General features: G+C 40.1%; 1 protein-coding gene across 3 annotated transcripts in view; it reads right to left on the bottom strand.

The window, feature by feature from the left end:
• Positions 1-18,176, bottom strand: part of LCP1 (lymphocyte cytosolic protein 1) — an 86,865-nt gene that overhangs the window by 35,019 nt on the left and 33,670 nt on the right. For all 3 annotated transcript variants that reach the window (XM_066235223.1, XM_066235226.1, XM_066235225.1), the window contains 2 exons: positions 805-893; positions 12-175 (listed from right to left, as the gene is read on the bottom strand). In XM_066235223.1, coding sequence (XP_066091320.1) covers positions 12-175; positions 805-868 — 228 coding nt within the window. In that variant the 5' untranslated portion in view covers positions 869-893. The remainder of the gene's footprint in view (positions 1-11; positions 176-804; positions 894-18,176) is intronic.

Here is an 18,176-nt window from a genome sequence, read left to right on the forward strand (position 1 = left end):
ATCACACTCACCTTGATAAACTCATCAAAGCTGATCTTTCCATCCTTGTCCAGATCACCTGTAGCCATCAGGTTTTCTGTAATCTCTCTCACTCTGTACCCAGGCAGAGGCAAGCAAGCAGCCTTGAACAAGTCATTCAGCTCATTGCAGCTAATGTACCCATTCCCATCAGTATCTGTAAGGCAAATATGATGAGCTGTAGTGTCAGAGCATTTCAACTAACAGCATAAAGAGAGGTGAGAGAAGGCTAGGTGGGAGGTGAGCAGGCAGCAGAGGCAATCATTCAGGCCATGGCTCCATGCAAGACGCAGAATCTCACAAGCAGCCCGTTGCTATCCAATATAATCACGAACATGACTTCCACCATCCAAGAGTCATAAACTCAAAACAAAACAGATGTCTGGCAATAGAATCTAAAGAGACTCTAATAGAATCAGATGGGGAAATAAACCACAGGCTTAGAGATAAAGAGTAAGGAAAAATATGAAATAACAATGAACATAAAGAAAAATATTTTTTTTAAAAGGAAAAATAATGACAACCAAAGAAGTAGATGCAATAAAAAGATGAGACTTAGGAGTCATTTACAGGAAAAGCTACAAGTGAGAAAGGGTCCATATCCCATGTTTTAATAAAGAAAGAAGTATTTTTCTTGAAAGATATCTTTCAGAGCTAAGCTCCTTAGCTCTTTTATCCATGACCACCCTATTCCTGTCATTTTTGCTTATTTTACCATTTCATTGACTCTGTCCTGAAGTTAGTAAAGATAAGAATTGTGCCACTCGAGTCATCAGGCTTACTCACCAATTTTGTCAAAAGCTTCCCTAAGCTCCATCATTTCTTCATCGGACACTGATCCTCTGGCCATTTTTTTCTTGCTTTAGGCAACAGCTCTGCAGAGGCAAGAACATAAATGACTGCTGTGCATATGAATTCTTAAACTGCCTATTTCCTTAAGAAGCAATTTTCATTTCCTTCTCTCTTTTTTTGCAATTTTTATTTCTTAAATAAAGAAATATCCCTCTATATCCTTCATGATTTATAATTATCAAAAAATGTAAGAAATAGTATTTTTCTTTTTTTAACCTTCCATGCTCTGGTCTCCAAAGATTTCCCTCACCAATCTCTCTGCTCCCTGCTGTAGAAGGACTGCTGCTGACATCAGGAGGTGGGACTCACTTCCTTCCCCTTCATTCTGGACTGATCCTGGACTGCCTGACCACTTAGATTAGAAGGCAGGAGAACCCATGTCTGGAACTGGAAACTTCTGCTTTCTCCCTTTTGGAATGCTCATTCTTGGGATGTCCCCTCTCACTGCCATGCAGTAAGATGTCCAAGCCACATGAAAAGCCAATGAAGGGGTGTTGGGTACTCTGGTTAACAATTCTTGCTGTGCCCCCAAGCTGACGGGCAGTTTCCAAGCCAGCCACCTGAGTTGGCCATTCTAGATGTTTCAGCCCATTTGATTCCCCGGGTGTCCACATGTTCAACACCACAAGCAGCAGAAGAATCACTCTGCTGTGCCCATTAAACCAACAGAGAGATGATAATATGATTGTTTTCAATCACTCGACTTCAGAGTAGTTTGTTACACAGCAGTATACAACTAAAACACTTTTATGTAGATACCTTTTAGAGATATTGTCATGTTTGTAATTAAAATTGATATGTTTGGCCAACCCAACAGATAAGTTTCATAACTTACAAGGAAGTTATTAAAGATCTACAAATAGCCTGACCCATGATGGCACAGTGGATGAAGCATCGGCCTGGAAAGCTGAGGTCACCGGTTTGAAACCTCAGCTGGCCCGTCAAGGCACATAAGAGAAGCAACTACTATGAGTTGATGCTTTCCGCTCCTCCCTTTTTCTCTCTCTTTCTTTCTCTCCTCTCTCTACACTTTATAAATAAAATCTAAAAAATATATCTGCACATAGGAAAGGAAGAAGGAACTGTGACCCTCTAATAATTTATACATGGGAATCTGGGGGAGTTTTAGGTGTTCTCTTCTCAGAAAGGCTAGCTTTGCTGAGGAATTAATGCCAGTGATGGAGTAATTGCCTTTTCTCTTGCATTATTGCTGCCTGTCTGTGTGTAGAATGAGAATGAAACAGAAAATGGGTTATATTGGAGTTTATAGTGTTAATCCATACCAACATGTTTCAAATCAGAGTTCCACTAAAGTATACTGAACTTCCTGCTGGAGTGGGTGGGAGGGTGGAGGATAGGGCATTTGAATAATTATATTTTGGGCATTTTTGTCAAATTACTGATTTTTAAAAATATTTTAAATTGGTTACAGGATGTTGTTTTAAATTGGATTCCTTTTTTGTAGTTTCACATTATTTGATAATGTGTACCTGTTCCCAGTGGCCACCAACAAGCACACAAAATGGAAAGAGTTTTAACACTTAAACCTGTAGGCTAAAAATCCATTATGGTTAATTTTTCAAATCCACATCTATTATTCACCAACTTACTATTCTGTTACATACATATATCAGTGCTTTCTTTCAAACTTTTGTTTCCACACATGACCCATTGTTAACAGAAACTTTACATGTAAATAAAAGTCAACGAATGAAAAAAAAAAAGTTCTGGGAGCCTTTGGTTGGAAACACCCAAATGTCTTCCTTCCTCCAGTATATTGAAATTTAAGAACTGCACCAATGAGATTACATAATCAGTGAGAAGGAGAAATAAGATGTTGGTAGGGAAGAGTATCAATACGTCAAATACATGGTTAGGACTGCATATTTAGCTCAAAGTGGGCTGCAAACCTAGCTCCATGTTTTCTAGAAACTAACACAAGAAGGGCAACATCATCAGTCCCATAATTCACTCTATCTATATAAGACAAACCAACCAATTTTCCTAGGGTTGCAGAAGTGAGGTTGATAGCAATACCTTTACCCAGGCCCCCGGAAGACTTGTATGGTTTGTAAAAAACACAATCTGTGTTTCTTTATAATGTCCCTCAATGAAGGATGATGGCATCAGTATATCTAATCTAATTTTTTAGAGCAGGAAGCAGAACAGAAGCTCAGGGAAATTATAATACACTATCTCAGATCACACAGGTGGGTATAAGAGCAGCCAGAATTTCAATTCTAAGTCTTTTCTTCTCCCCCATGATGTCTATTCAAGTACAACGGCTTCATATTTCTGTTAGATAGTCATTTCATCCATCCATTCATTCACTCGAAAATTTTCCATTAGGTATCTTTAATATGTATGGCCCATGGGAGATTTAAAAACTATAATATAGAAAGCTTATCTGGGTGTTGTAGCTTTGGAAGCTTTTGCTTTCATGTGTTGAGAAATCAAGGTTTCTGTGTTGAGAAATCAAGACTTCTCTATTAAGAAATTAGTATATAACTTTGTACACGTTACTAAATTCTTATGATTAATTTCACTTGGTTCTCGTTTATACTCTCCACCAATTCTCCATATATGCATTAAGAGAAGGCTGTTCCACATTCTATTTTAAAAAGGTGTAACATTTGGTCTAAAGCCCTAGAACTGGCTGGCCCCTCTTGGTTTTAGGTGTCCAAATACTTGGTCCATAAATGTGTATGGGATTATAAAATACAGTCATCCATTTAACAAATATTTAATGAATGCCTACCACAAGCTAGACACTGTTCTTCATTTCAGGTGAGGTATGTCTACACTGACCTAGTTACCCAAAAAGTGTGAAACAGTGTGAAAGGTAAAGAAATTGAATGGAATATCTGTATCTAAACTTGGCCCTTTCCTTTGACATAAGAGGTCTAGATTTTAGAGCCCTGTAAGAGACTAGGGAGAAATACAAGGAAGGCCAGGAAATGAGAATGGATTTTAAGAGTAAGTGCAGGCCCAAGGAAGAAAAGAAAGAATTATGTTTTGGGGTGAAAAAAACGAAATAAAGATCATGCTATACTGAAAAAACAGAGAAACCATTTTAAGCATAAAAAATGGATGGCCTATTCAAATAAAAGATCTAGAAAGAGAAAAAAAAAAAGCCGTGTTTTAAAACCATGTGATTTTTAAACCATGGCAGGTAGGTCAAGATAAAAAATCTGAGCATCTGAATAACCACATTTTTCTAAGGGATTAATAAATGGGATCAGCTCAGAGTGCCTTATAGTGAGACAGCCTTCAAAATTTAAAAATCCAAATCAGAATAATCAGCGACTTAATAACTAAAAGAAAAGAGCGTAGGTTGAATTAGCTTAAAAGATGAGTTGAAGAATGAGTGGTCAGCAGCCTAAGTTACAGTGATACTGTTTGTTGTTCATTGGGCCCAAGCACAAATATTGTAGATAGGTGGCCTTTACCATCAGAATGAGCAGAAACTCCTGGAAACATAACCCAATTTTTAATGACAGAAAGAATCCAAGGAATAATTTATTACAACTACCTCATTTTACAGATTAGAAGCCTGAAGGTCCAATGAGATAAAATGCTTTGCGTACAGGTTCTCAAAGCAACTCCAGGCTAGAATTTGTCAGTGCAGTTGCTGGTGGGCAGAGCAGCAGAAGGATGGAAGCACCATTAATAGGTCTGTGACCGTCCAAAGCTGAGGACAGATCCTTTAACTAATTGAACTGGATATGGAAATAGCATTGTCACGAAGCAGAGAGACAGGAAGATAGTCATTAACATGCAAATTAGAGCATTTCTAAGAAGGACATTGCTGGGGCTAGAATAAAATATTAGGTATTTTACCTAGACTATTAATGTATTTGCCTGCAAAAATAAAACACCTATTTAAATGTATACGTATTTAAAGTCTGAGTTACAATAATGTTGGTAACATTCATGAAGACAATCGGTGAGTAATTCAGTTTGCAAATTACGGACACTGTATTGGCAGCAGACTCTAAGAGGTCACTACAGTAATGGGACATGCTGAAGCATTTGGAGCCTGGAAAAAGTGAAAGGGATGTCCCTTCCAGGGCATTAATGAGCAGTTTCTTCAGCACTGCTCTACTGATCTTGCGTCATCTAACTATGTCCTGCAAGGGACCATTTTAAGGTCGCTTGTAAATCAGTGGTGAATTTTGGAACCCTGTTTTGAATCACTGCCCAAATCTAAAGAAGTGAAACATAAAACATATAAAACCTCCAACACAAAATCTAAGAAGAAAAATCTCAAACCAGTCTCTTCATCACACTTGCCTGCTAGTTTTTTTCGGTGAACAATTAAATGTATTAACTCAACATTTATAGAAACTTGTGTCGTTTGACCAAAGAAAAGAACTGGTTGTTCATTGTAATAAGATTATTTTTAAAGTCATAAGGAAATCAAATAACCCCTCAAATGGCAAAAGCCACAAAACCTGTTCTTGTCTTTAAGGTTGAGTACCTACTTAAAGGAGGCTGGTATTTTTCCAGATTGGTAATGAAAGCAAATTTCTGAGAATGATTTCTTGTAATAAAAGCACCTGACTCAACTTCTTGAAGTCTGAATATAGAAGCTGTCTGTAGGTGTTTACTTACAGAATCCAGTGCTGTAGGATTTACAAAAGGAAACATGGTTCTCTAAAACAAATGCAAAACTGTAAGCTGAATCTTCCCTGAGGAGAGGAAAGCAATAATGAAAAGCAGAAAGAATAGAAAATGGTGATCTATCCCGAGTGAAATGCTCATGAGCTAGCATCATTTCTGAAAGCTGAGAGTGCTGTGCTGGTCATTGTTTTGATTCAATATATTGATGCCCAATTATATAACCGCCAGGATCACAGCTGCACCTGTAACCCGGCATCACATTGCCAAGGGACTCTTTTGAACGTACCCTACTTTTCCTGCAACTTGACACAGTGAGTAAAGTAGAACTGGAAACTTAGGACCTACATTCCTAGCTTTACCTCAATAATTTCAGTACGTATCCAGGGGGAAACTGTACAACTTCCGAACACCTCAGTGAACAGTGAGTAACCCAAAACAACACGGACTCTGGAACATGATTCAAACTGCAGTCTTTAGAGTGGACTATGATGTCTAAGGAAGTAAAACATAAAATCCATCATACTTCAACACAAAATAAATGGCCTGTAAAAATAAAAATAAAAAATCTTAGATAACAAAGGAGCTTTACTTCCACTTATTCCTGTTCCCTTTATTTTAAAAAATAGACCACTTTAGGGCATCTAACTATGAATAATTTACTGTATATTCTTGGGATACTATTTGTCTTTAGATACAGATATACTAAATCTTTCCATCAAAGATAATGCTGATAATATATTTTTAATGGCTTTTTTTTTTTTTAAAGAAACCAAATAATTATCAGTGGTCTTAAATACAGATAGTTGCTTAAAGGGGCTCTTATAAATTCTTCTGTCAAGTCAAAATGTCCTCATATTATCTTTCTTTCTCCCTGCACGTTCACTGATTCTGCCAGGGGCTGCTGCGGAGTTCAGAGCGCTCGCTTCTCTCCGTCGTCTCCCAGGAACGGAGGAGCAGGGCGGAGAGGAAAGCTGTTTATAGCACAGACTCCTTGGCCCTTTTCTCTCACAACCTCGGGCCACAGAAACAGTCATGGGAAGCCAGTAGGCCATGGACTCAGGGGTGCTCTGGGAGCCAGTGATTCTATCCTTGCGTTGAGAGGCTTCTGAAGCTGTCCACAGCCCAGCACAGCGAGCCTGGCTCTGTCGCCAGCTAAGGAGTATCCACAGCTCCTCTCTCCCTGAGCATACCCGCAGCACCTCTGTTTTCTATGAGGGATGTGATCCAGAGCAAACCTCTTGCAAGCAAAAGGGAGGCTCCAGGCTCCAGGTTGGGGAGGCTTTCATTGCCTTCCTAGTTCTCTCTTTCCATGGGCTGTAGATAATATGCTTCTGGTGTCAATGTCCTGAAACTCCACAGTTACCCTTCATTTCACATTCTACCACTGAGGCCTTAAGATCCAGATTTTCCTCTGTTGAAAGCTTAGGGTCCCCTGCTTCTTTTCAAAAAGCTGACTAGTACTATGGGCTAACTGATGACCCACTATCATACAGTTGCTCCGACATCAGACATCACTCACTCACTCAACATAATTCACTCTTTGCTCCACCTGTGAGCACTGCTCTGGTCGCTGGGCTACAGGCACAGGGGTCAAGAAGCCGAGGCTTCATGAAGCCACAGGGACATGGCAAGCTTTAAATGGGACAGGGGTTATAGCAAACTTATTGAAAAAAGTTATGAAGATCAAAAATGAACAAAGTAAGAGGACAAACACAGGGCTAAAAGGAAAGATTAGATAAGAGTAAGAAATTAGCACAGCTTACCAAAAAATAAAAATAGCAAACATCAAAATCAGCCAATGCAACAAAGGTGCAGGTATTCAGATAACTTACACACTTGTTCATCTCCAAGGACACCACAACTGAACTGTGGGTTGAACAAAGTGTTGAACCTGTGGGTGGGGAGACCCAGGCTAACACCTGTGTGACATCAGACTCTTTTCTTCTCTGGGCCTCAGTTTCCTCATCTATAAATTGAGAGATAAAATCCTTTCCAATTCAAAAATTCCAAAAGTCTATTCACTAGTTGACAAGTATATGCAAAAGTTAGAGCCCAGGTACGGTGTATTTCAAGTGAGCCAGGAAGTAGGGGCAGGGGCTTTCAGGAGCTGTGGCTTTGGCCCTGAGGTGACTTCTCCAGGGGGTGCCTTTTCTGAAATGCACCCAGCAGCCCCCACCCACCCACCCACCCGGCTCTTGCTCTTACCTCAGCCACAGGTAAAACTCAGTCCTCCCGCATCCTCCTCGCAGACTGCTGGCCGAGGCAGACGCCCACTGCTCAGCTGCTCAGCACAGTGCAGGGAGGTTATCAGAGCAGCCTGTGGGATCTGCTTTCTGGGATGTCACCACGCTTGGCTTAAGACATGCTGATCCAGTTTACTCCTAGTTTCTAAGCAAGCTGTGCAAACTGTCCCAGAAAGAAAACCATCTACATTTTCTTAAAAATATTCAAATAAGGAAACACTACAACCTCTCTGGTGTCTCATATCCCTACACTGTAACCTAAATCTTTTCTGATACGATTAAAGCTCCTTCTCTCTTGGGCTATTTTCAGAGGGAATAACAGAAGCTGCTCAATTCATAAAAATTCTGTCACATGCCTTGGTGAACTGCCACCGGGTTTCTAAAAAAAAATTCTTTTAACCTGGTTTTGCGGGCTTATTTTCCAAATATTTAATAGCTTTCTTTGCTGCCTTCTGGGTCTGCGTCACATTCCTCAAATGATAACATATGAATAACAGAGTCGTGGAATATAGAGGTGAAGGGAATTGAGAGATAATCTACCTGGCCACTTTCCTCCTGTCACAGAGGAGTGCCCAGCATCACAGAGCTCGTTGGGACTGAAATCCAGGCCTCCTCTTTCTCCTCTTCCCTTTGTGATACGTTTTCAAATCTAAGAGGGAATGCTGTTTTTTAAGACCTGCTCAACATTTAATAAGTATAATGCCTTCATGAATTCAAATAGTTTATGAATATAATTTCATATATGTGTCCTGCATAGGAAGAAAAACTAATCTAGGTGCTGAGAGGGTGCTGATTAGGTTTAGGCTACAAAAAACAAGCATGTGCCAAATACTATAACACATGCTATTGGCACCTTCTAGGTTACAATGACCAAGGCAAGGTGACTGCTTCTTGTATTAATCTGCATTCATCCTTGACTTTGCATGAAGGTCTTCTGATTTTCTTGAGCAACCAATAATTCTCCCTTGGAAGTCAAGTATGGCCCTCCAGTAGGAGTGACATTTAACTTGGATTTCCACAGGTGAGGAGGAAATTGCTCAAAGAACAGTCAGTCTTTTTCCTTATTCATGTAGGATGATTAACCCATATTCTCTTCATAGGGAGGCTGTCTATATTGGAGTCAGAGAAAACAATAACTAAAGGACAAATGAGAAGACCAGCTAATGTTTACCAAGTGGTTATTCAATGCAAAATGCTTTATATGAGTTATCATATATTTTTTTAAAAATATTTTATTCATTGATTTTAGAGAGGGAGAGAGAGAAAAAGAGAGAGAGAGAGAGAGAGAGAGAGAGAATAGAAAGGCAGGAGAGAGGAGTAGGAAGCATCAACACATAGTTGCTTCTCATGTGTGCTTTAACCGGACAAACCCAGGTCTTCAAACTGGTGACTTTAGTGTTCCAGGTTGATGGTCTATCCATTGCACCACTACAGGTCAGGCTGCATTATCATATTTAATTCTTGCCACTATCCTATGGAGCATTATTAAGGTTTCCTCTTTATAGATGAGGAAACTGAGGTTTAGAAAACTGGCTTAGGGTCACATTGCTATAAACTGGGGAAGCCTCCTGCTTATGCCAGAGCCTAGTGGGGGCAACACCCACACTGCCTGCCCGCTGCAGGCCAACACAGATATGGGCCCGCTGGACGCACCTTTCCTAGTACCTCTGGCCATTGGATTTTTGTGTCAGGTTTCTCTACTCTCCTTTGGGGTTCTCAGGTTACTCAGCTCTGACCTCGTGTTCATTAGGGACAGACACACACTTCTGCAAGATTTTACTTACAGCTGGGGCTCTTCCTAAGCTCTTTTGAGACCTACTTCTCATCAATTAAGAACATCATCAGGTTTGATCTTGTCCACTCCTGCCTGTTTCCCCTGCCTCTGGTGGACAAAGAGACACTCTCCATTGGTAGCCTCTTCATCTGTCACCACTCACACTTAATAAAAGTGCTGGCCTTGTGCTACAATCTGGACATAGAAAAATGCATTGCAAACACTCCTTGCTCTTGAGGGTCACAGACTTAAAGACCACACTAATCTGAACACATTAGAGTGGTGATTTTCAACCAGTATGTCACAAGAATTTTTAAAACATGCAATACCCAACGATTTAGTTAGGGGCACTGACCTCTTTTCCCTTAGACTGTCATTTGAAAAAAGGACAACATCTAACACAACAATAGTGGTCCAGTGTGAATGAATCAAAATTATATCTATTTTTTTTTGTCAGATAGCAAAAAATATACACTCTTTGGTGTGCTGCAGAATTTAGTAATTAGTTTATGTGTGCCGCGTGATAAGAAAGGTTGAAAATTGCTGCTTTAAAGGTAGTATTACCATGGCACTGTAGGATCATAGGGCAGAAAGTGCCTAACTCTAGCAGAGGAGAGATGGGAAAGCCACATCTTCAGAAACCAGTAAGAGCTTTCCAAAGAAGTAAAAATGGGGTAGGGCTCTTCGTTTTTCCGTATAAAAGAAAATAGCCTGCCCTGGCCGGTTGGCTCAGCGGTAGAGCGTCGGCCTAGCGTGCGGAGGACCCGGGTTCGATTCCCGGCCAGGGCACACAGGAGAAGCGCCCATTTGCTTCTCCACCCCTCCGCCGTGCTTTCCTCTCTGTCTCTCTCTTCCCCTCCCACAGCTAAGGCTCCATTGGAGCAAAGATGGCCCGGGAGCTGGGGATGGCTCCTTGGCCTCTGCCCCAGGCGCTAGAGTGGCTCTGGTCGCAATATGGCGACGCCCAGGATGGGCAGAGCATCGCCCCCTGGTGGGCAGAGCGTCGCCCCTGGTGGGCATGCCGGGTGGATCCTGGTCGGGCGCATGCGGGAGTCTGTCTGACTGTCTTTCCCTGTTTCCAGCTTCAGAAAAATGAAAAAAAAAAAAAAAAAGAAGAAGAAAAGAAAATAGCCTTATAAAGTAAAGAAACTAGCAAGAGCCCACAAGGTGCTGTCAAGAGTTGAGCATGAGTGGCCACGGGTGCAGGAGGTGGAACTCTGGAAGACTGGCGAAGTGCTGTGCTGGTTTCCTTTCTCACTAGCTCTTGTTCCAGAAGGGAAACCTGGCCGATGGGGGCTCTTCCCTTGCTGTCTTCAGTTGTAATGCTCATTGTATTTGCTTTAGTAATATACTCTTTAACTATCTCAGACAACAAAATGACTCATGTCAGTCTATTTGTATGGACATAGCTCCTCCTTTTATTATTATCTGCCATTTGGAAAATACAGACCTGCAAAGTGAGAAGAGAACTGGACATGTTTGAAAATGGGAAAATGTAGGACCTGAAAAGTGAAGTTTCTTCCCAAACTCTCCAAGTGAATCAGTGACTAGTCTGAAAAGAGAAGTATGGCCTCAGAATCTTGACTTGGTCTAGCCACGATATGGGAAAAACATAAGCCAATTAGCATTAAACAACCTAAAGATTAAAAATACTCCTTGAGGCCCTGGCCAGTTGGCTCAGCGATAGAGTATCGGCCAGGCATGTGGAAGTCCCAGGTTTGATTCCCAGTCAGGGCACACAGGAGAAGTGACTATCTGCTTTTCCATCCCTCCCCCTTCTCTCTCTCTCTCTCTCTCTGTATCTCTCTCTTCCCCTCCCGTGCTTGAATGGTTCAAGCAAGTTGGCCCCTTGTGCTGAGGATAGCCCTGTGGCCTCTCCTCAGTTGCTAAAATAGCTCAGTTGCCAAGCAACGGAGCAGCGTCCCCAGATGGACAGAGTATTGCCAGGTAGGGGGTTTGCCCGGTGGGTCCTGGTTGGGAGTGCATGCAGGAGTCTGTCTCTGCCTCCCCACCTCTCACTTACTAATAATAACAATAAAAATACCCCTTGAGATACACAGTTAGTGAAATGTACTTCACATCTGATATATGTGGATGAAGAGAAGAATATGGGGAGGAGTTTCTTCTCCCTCATGTTTCAAGAATGGCACAAGCTCCTGAGTTTTCAGTTTCACCTGGCCTAGAACATGACCCACCTTTCTCCCAGTCTAAGCCAGTGGAAAGGCATTTCAGTCACCTCACCCTAATGCTAATGATCCTATCTTCCTTTATAAAATTAGGTTTGATGTATATATGTATGTATATAATGAACTAAGAAGCAACATGGTATGGTAAAAAGATAATGGATTTTCTGATGCGACTGCCTCTTGCTGTGTGTTTTGTACATGTTACTTCAGTTTTCTAAGCCTCAGTTTCTTCCCATGGAAAAAGAGAATAGCATCGGTCCACAGTGCTCACTCCATAGGGTTGTATTAGAATTAGATGAGACAAAGTGTTTAAGTTGCATAAACAGTACTTGGCAATGGAAGGAAGAAGGGAAGGAGGGGAACATAAAGAACTAGAACTTTTATAAAATAATTTTGGGGAACAAACCCAATTTCCACTATAAATTGTGTGAAATATTATGTAGCATCACCATCTAAAATCCATACTTAATTATATGTATGTTTTGTATGTGTGGGTGAGTGTAAATCTAGATTTCATATCTGTTCTCTATCTTCAAATGTTTTTAGCTTGGCTTATTTGGGCCCTGGTACCACATTTCTCATCAAGAGTCTTAGACATGAATCTCAAAAGGTATTGCACAATGGTAGATGATACCAACTAGAGGCAAACAGTACTGGTATTGGCTGTTTTCATGTTGAGTGGTCAAGGGTCTCTGAACTTAGCCTTGCCTAACATGTTGATGGTGGAAAGTACCTTCTAAAGTTGAGAAAGTGTGGCCATACGAGGGAAATTACAGCAACCTTAAGAAAAGCCTGACCACATCCATGAGTCATGAAGAGGAAAAGAGATCTTTGCATACTGAGAACCATTGGGCAACACTTCCTCACTCTCAGGTGCACCAATGGTTGGGGGCTGATTCTGTTAACCTGTACTCTACATCGGTCCTCCCCAGACATTTTCTGTATTGTAGACTAACCTGTGAAACCACCAAGACAATGTGCAGCAACATTTGTATGTTAGCAATAGCAACAGAAGCTTTTATTTATTCTTAATAATGTGACCTTGTTTTCTGTAGGATCCTTGGAGTACAAGAATTCCTCTTAGAATCTCTAATGACAAGTTCATTCTCAGAAAAAAACAAAGAACAAAATGAGGAGTTACAGATAAATTGAAGCAGGAAATTTTAATTTGATGGGTTATATTTATCTTCACTCTGTTGGAAGCCACACAGTTTGATTGGCAAATATTTACCAGTATCAACTTACACTGGGATATACTTTAACATTTTTGTTTGGTCAAAATGTTAAATAACTAAATAGCTTAATTAAAAACCTTCATGACTCTTGTTTTAAGGCCTTTGTACCATATAATCCTCAAGTACTTATTTGTTTTTCAAATATGTTTGGTACGGCAGCAAACCCATCAAAAGTAGAGTTGGGGCCCTGGCCGGTTGGCTCAGTGGTAGAGCATCGGCCTGGCGTGCAGGAGTCCTGGGTTCGATTCCTGGCCAGGGCACACAGGAGAAGCGCCCATCTGCTTCTCCACCCCTCCCCCTCTCCTTCCTCTCTGTCTCTCTCTTCCCCTCCCACAGCCGAGGCTCCATTGGAGCAAAGTTGGCCCAGGCGCTGAGGATGGCTCTATGGTCTCTGCCTCAGGCACTAGAATGGCTCTGATTGCAACAGAGCAACGCCTGGGATGGGCAGAGCATCGCCCCCTAGTGGGCATGCCGGGTGGATCCTGGTCGGGTACAAGCGGGAGTCTGTCTGACTGCCTCCCTGTTTCCAATTTCAGAAAAATACAAAAAAAAAAAAAAAAGTAGAATTGGGATCTCTACCCAGTGGAAATGTAACATTAAGAATAATCATTCAATAGTCAATCACAGAAAAGAATATTTAGACTTACTAGAAAGTAGCTGCCACTGGATAATGTTAGAAGATACAATGTCATTTAAATTCATGAGTTGCTCCTTTAAGGAGTTAGCAAAAGTAGGTTTACAGCAGTGAGTACTTGAAACACAGAGTTTATTCTTGCATTATTGCATATTGTTGTATTATTTATTTGTTTTGGAACTGTAAACCTACTTTGCTCAGTCCTGTATAATGGGAAAAGGCAAGGCTTGAATCTTGGCTCTGGCATTTGTTCTATGATGTTGGACTTAATGGACCTCAGTTTGGTCACCTGTTATAAGATGATAACACCAACCTTATGCTGCTTTTGCATGGAAATACAAGAGCGAACATATAGCAAGCGCTTAGCATGATGCTTAGCAAATAATAAGGACTTAGTCAGTAAGGGTAGCAAGTGTAGCAGAGTGAAATATACCCGTAGATTGATAAAATGGAGCAATGAAAGGGAAGGGGAAAATGAAACCAAGAACAACCTGGGAAACACACAGGACTGTCCCCTATTTTATAGAGGGAATTGAGCTTCAGAAGGCTTAAGACACTTGCTCAGACTCATTTAGTAAAAGGCTAGACTATTAACCCAAATTTGCTCCCTTATTTATAAGGTAGTTATTTGTTTCATGTGCAAGAACTGCAGACACACACACACTCAAACTCATGACTTTAAAAAAACTGACATTATGTATATTATCTACATCATATATTATATACATTATATATGCTCACTCTATAGATCGTGTCACAATTGCCTTTCTCTGTGATCAGGCAAGAAACAGGAAAGAAGCAGAGAATCAGGGATATTTTGATGAAAAAATCTTCACTCGAAAGACACTGAGGGAAGGAAAAAAATCTGTAGAATTCCTCAAATTTGTCCATAATATTCCATCTTTCCAAAGGGAAAGAATTGTTAATGTTGATCAAGCATTGGCAATGACAGGAAGGTTCATTTCACATTTCATTTCAGATGAAAGGGCGCTCAATGATACAAAACCGCATCCTTGTTTCTCTCACTTCTTTCTTTCACTTTGCACTCTCACGGAGTCTCTTCCATAGGAATGTCTATTCCTCTCTGTAATCTGGCTCTTCAGGCGAAGGCAATGTGAGCCAATAAATAATGTCAAGGAGGTGCTGAGGAGCCACATTTTAAAACGCCACACCTGAGGCTAAGACAGATGCAGTTCGAATTCTAAATTTTGCCTAAGGAATGATGAAAAGGAAGAGGATGCAAATTTTATACAAATACCTTTGTGCACCTCTTCACTTCACACATTTGGATACACAGTTTGGATAAGTTTTAGTGATGACTACAGGACTGAAGGATCAAATTGCAGGGTAGTATTTAAATGCAAAGTAATTATTCCGTTAATTCACTTCCCTCTTGAAAGTGCAACCAGAGGAAAAAAGAAAACAAATTATCTGGGAGATTGCAATTCACATACATAATTAATTTGCCTGCTGAATTTGGTGTCTTGGCTCTTAGGAGAACATAATTTCTCCCTTTTTATAAAAAAAATTTTTGTTTTTGTTTGTTTGTTTGTTTGTTTGTTTTTAGAGAGAGAGACAGGCAGACAGGAAGGGAGAGAGATGAGAAGCATCAGTACATAGTTGTGGGACTCTTAGCTATTCATTGATTGCTTCTCATATGTGTCTTGACCAGGGGGCTACAGCAGACTGAGTCACCCCTTGTTCGGGCTGCAACCTTGGGCTTCAAGCCAGCAACCTTTGGGCTCAAGCCAGAGACCATGGGATCATGTCTATGAACCCACGCTCAAGCTGGCAACCCTGTGCTCACTGGTGAGTCTGTGCTCAAGTGGGTGACCTCAAGGTTTCGAACCTGGGATCTCAGCTCTATCCATTGTGCCATCACCTGGTTCGGCAACCTCTTTTTTATTTTATCTCAACCAGTCAAGAGGGTGTGTGTCTGTGCGTGTATGTGAGAAAGAGAGAGAGAGAGAGAGAGAGAGAGAGACAGCATCCATCCATGTAACTGAAGGTGGACTAAAACGAGTCAATGCTGCATCCACAGGACTGTGGCTTTGCCAGCTCCCCATCCCACTTCTTAGCTTTCCTTGCCACCAGAAACATGCTTGAGAAACAAGTCTATAGCTTGCAAGTGGGGCTGATGCAGGCACGGCTCTGAAGTTGAGCAAAACTTACTGTAACTCAGTAAGTGGGTATGTTTTACCTCTATACTTCAACTCACAATTAAAACCATCTTTCATTCTTTTGAAGTTTTTAGAATACTTTCACTATATAATTATATAGTCATCACTATATAATTATTACAGATGTGTGTTTGGGTTTAAATACTGTACTATATTATTCCTGTCTATCAGTCATAACAATTAGAAAATGTGAATACCACTTGACTAAAAGTAGTCTAACCTCCAAAACTGACGATAATTCTACAGTTTTTGAGGGTGAAGGTCATGTTTTGTGACCCAGGCAGAAGCCGAGAAATTGGTAAAAACCAAATACTCAATCAAATGTACAAAGGGGCTGAATAAAGATGGATGATGATGATAGTGATAATGATAAAGAATAGATTTTAAAATAAAAACAACTATAATACAGATGCATGTACTTGGCATAAAGTATGATTATTTAAGTTCAATTCAAGGGCTTAGATATAAATAAGCACCATAATCTGCTGCCTGTTTACTCCAGGAGGCTTCCCTTGGAATTCAGCAGTTAATACAAAACTGATACAATTGTAGAAAATTAAAGTAATAAAATATTTGAATGAATTAACTAGCCTTTAAATCTGAACATAACACCAGTAACTACCTAGTTCCCCATGTATAAGATGCTTTTCTTGGGGAAAAATTGGGGAACTAAAAACTGGGTGCATCTTATACAGTGGTTGTAAAAGTGTGGCATTTCAAATGCCATAGATGGAACTGAGGACGAGGCAATATAGGAAGACAGTGACTCATCATCAGACACAGACAAGGACAAGCTAATGGATGGGAGTTTCGACAGTGTGAGGAGTTGTATGAATTTTATGATGAATAAAACTTGAGTTCAATAACTTTATGTGATACATTTTTTTCAAATTTCGGGCCCCAAATTTAAGATGTGTCTTATACATGGGAGCGTCCTATACATGGGGAAATACGGTACCTTACGGGATTGTTGGAATGACTAAATGAGTTAATATGGTTAATATGCTTTAAAAAAATACTCAGTTCAAGTGAGTAGTATATAAGTATTAGATATTATTATTAAGCTGATAGATCAAAAGTCTCTTCCCCCCCTTAACTGCTTGCATTATCTTACAAGATGGAGTGCTTGCTTATGAAATAAATGACTGGGAAGACTTTGTAATGCCTGAAATTGACAAACCAAAACAACAGGAACAGTCAATAGTATAAGGAAGTTGAATCAGGAGGGAACTGAGGAAAGCAGTGGTGAGATGCTATCTGGGAGCCCAGTAGTTACAGCAGCTGTAGGGAGATAGCCTTGGAAGACAGGCATCTGATAAGGTGGCAGCTTCCTAGAATTTCAAAATGAAAAAGATGTGAAACGGCAAGGCCTGTGATTTAAGAAGTACACTGCCATCTAGCCAGAAAGAGAAATTTGAAACTCTTGAAATCTGCTGACACTGATTAGTTTTGTATTTTGGTGAACTCTAATTCTAATTTTTATTTCTGCAGGGCTCACTGTGCAGATGAAATAGTTTCATGTCATTGGATGACATCTGGGCAAGGACTAGCTGGCAAAAGTATCCTAGGAAGACAATTAGATTAATCTAAATAATGTCACTCTGTTATCAAATCTGCTGTTAGTATAAAATCCAATGCCTTTATAATCTATTTTATAAATTTTTTATTTCATAGTTATAATCTTATACGAAAATTTCTTAATACATTTTACCTAACCCGATTTTAAAATCTGTCTGCTCTTTCTCCTATATACACAAGAGGCCTTTACTCTTTAAATAACAAGAAGTTGACTTGAGAATTTTCTGAGAATAATCCACAGTGACTGAGTAAAAGTTAATGATATCTGGTTCTTCGTTTTTTTGTCATCAAAGAAACCCATTATCAAGAACAAAGGTTTTGATAAGGGTAGTTAAGCTTTAGCTCAGTAAATGTATTTAGACTAAAATAATGAGATTATAATTTTGCCTGTTTGCAATGGACACTGGACGATTTCTTTAATTCCTTGAAGTCAATGTCCATTTAGTGCTTTGAGGCTAAAATAAAAATATGCTTTGGCAAGGAGGAAGCATGGTACAGTGCAAAATATATTATCATTGTATCTCCTTTCATTCCAGTCACTTGGGGAACTCAGTAAATAATTAAGTTAATAAGTGAAATCAAAGAAAAGGCTTTCATGAATATGTAAGAAACTGAGAAAAAAATCCTGGTGACAAATTTGCAATTCAACAAATATAATTAGCACCTACTATGTGTTAGGAGGGACAGAGAAGGAGCTCAGGCTGTCATCAAATGAGGACTTGAAACCAAAACAATATTATTACTGCTATACTTACTCTAAGATCAAAGCACTAAGCAAATAAACACAGAAGAAACTTCGTGCAAGAAAGGTGGGGGTGGGGTCCAGTAAGAAAACAAAGCTCCCAAAGGGCAT

The sequence above is a fragment of the Saccopteryx bilineata genome, chromosome 6 (assembly GCF_036850765.1).
Source record: "Saccopteryx bilineata isolate mSacBil1 chromosome 6, mSacBil1_pri_phased_curated, whole genome shotgun sequence".
In the NCBI taxonomy this organism is placed as follows: Eukaryota; Metazoa; Chordata; class Mammalia; order Chiroptera; family Emballonuridae; genus Saccopteryx; species Saccopteryx bilineata.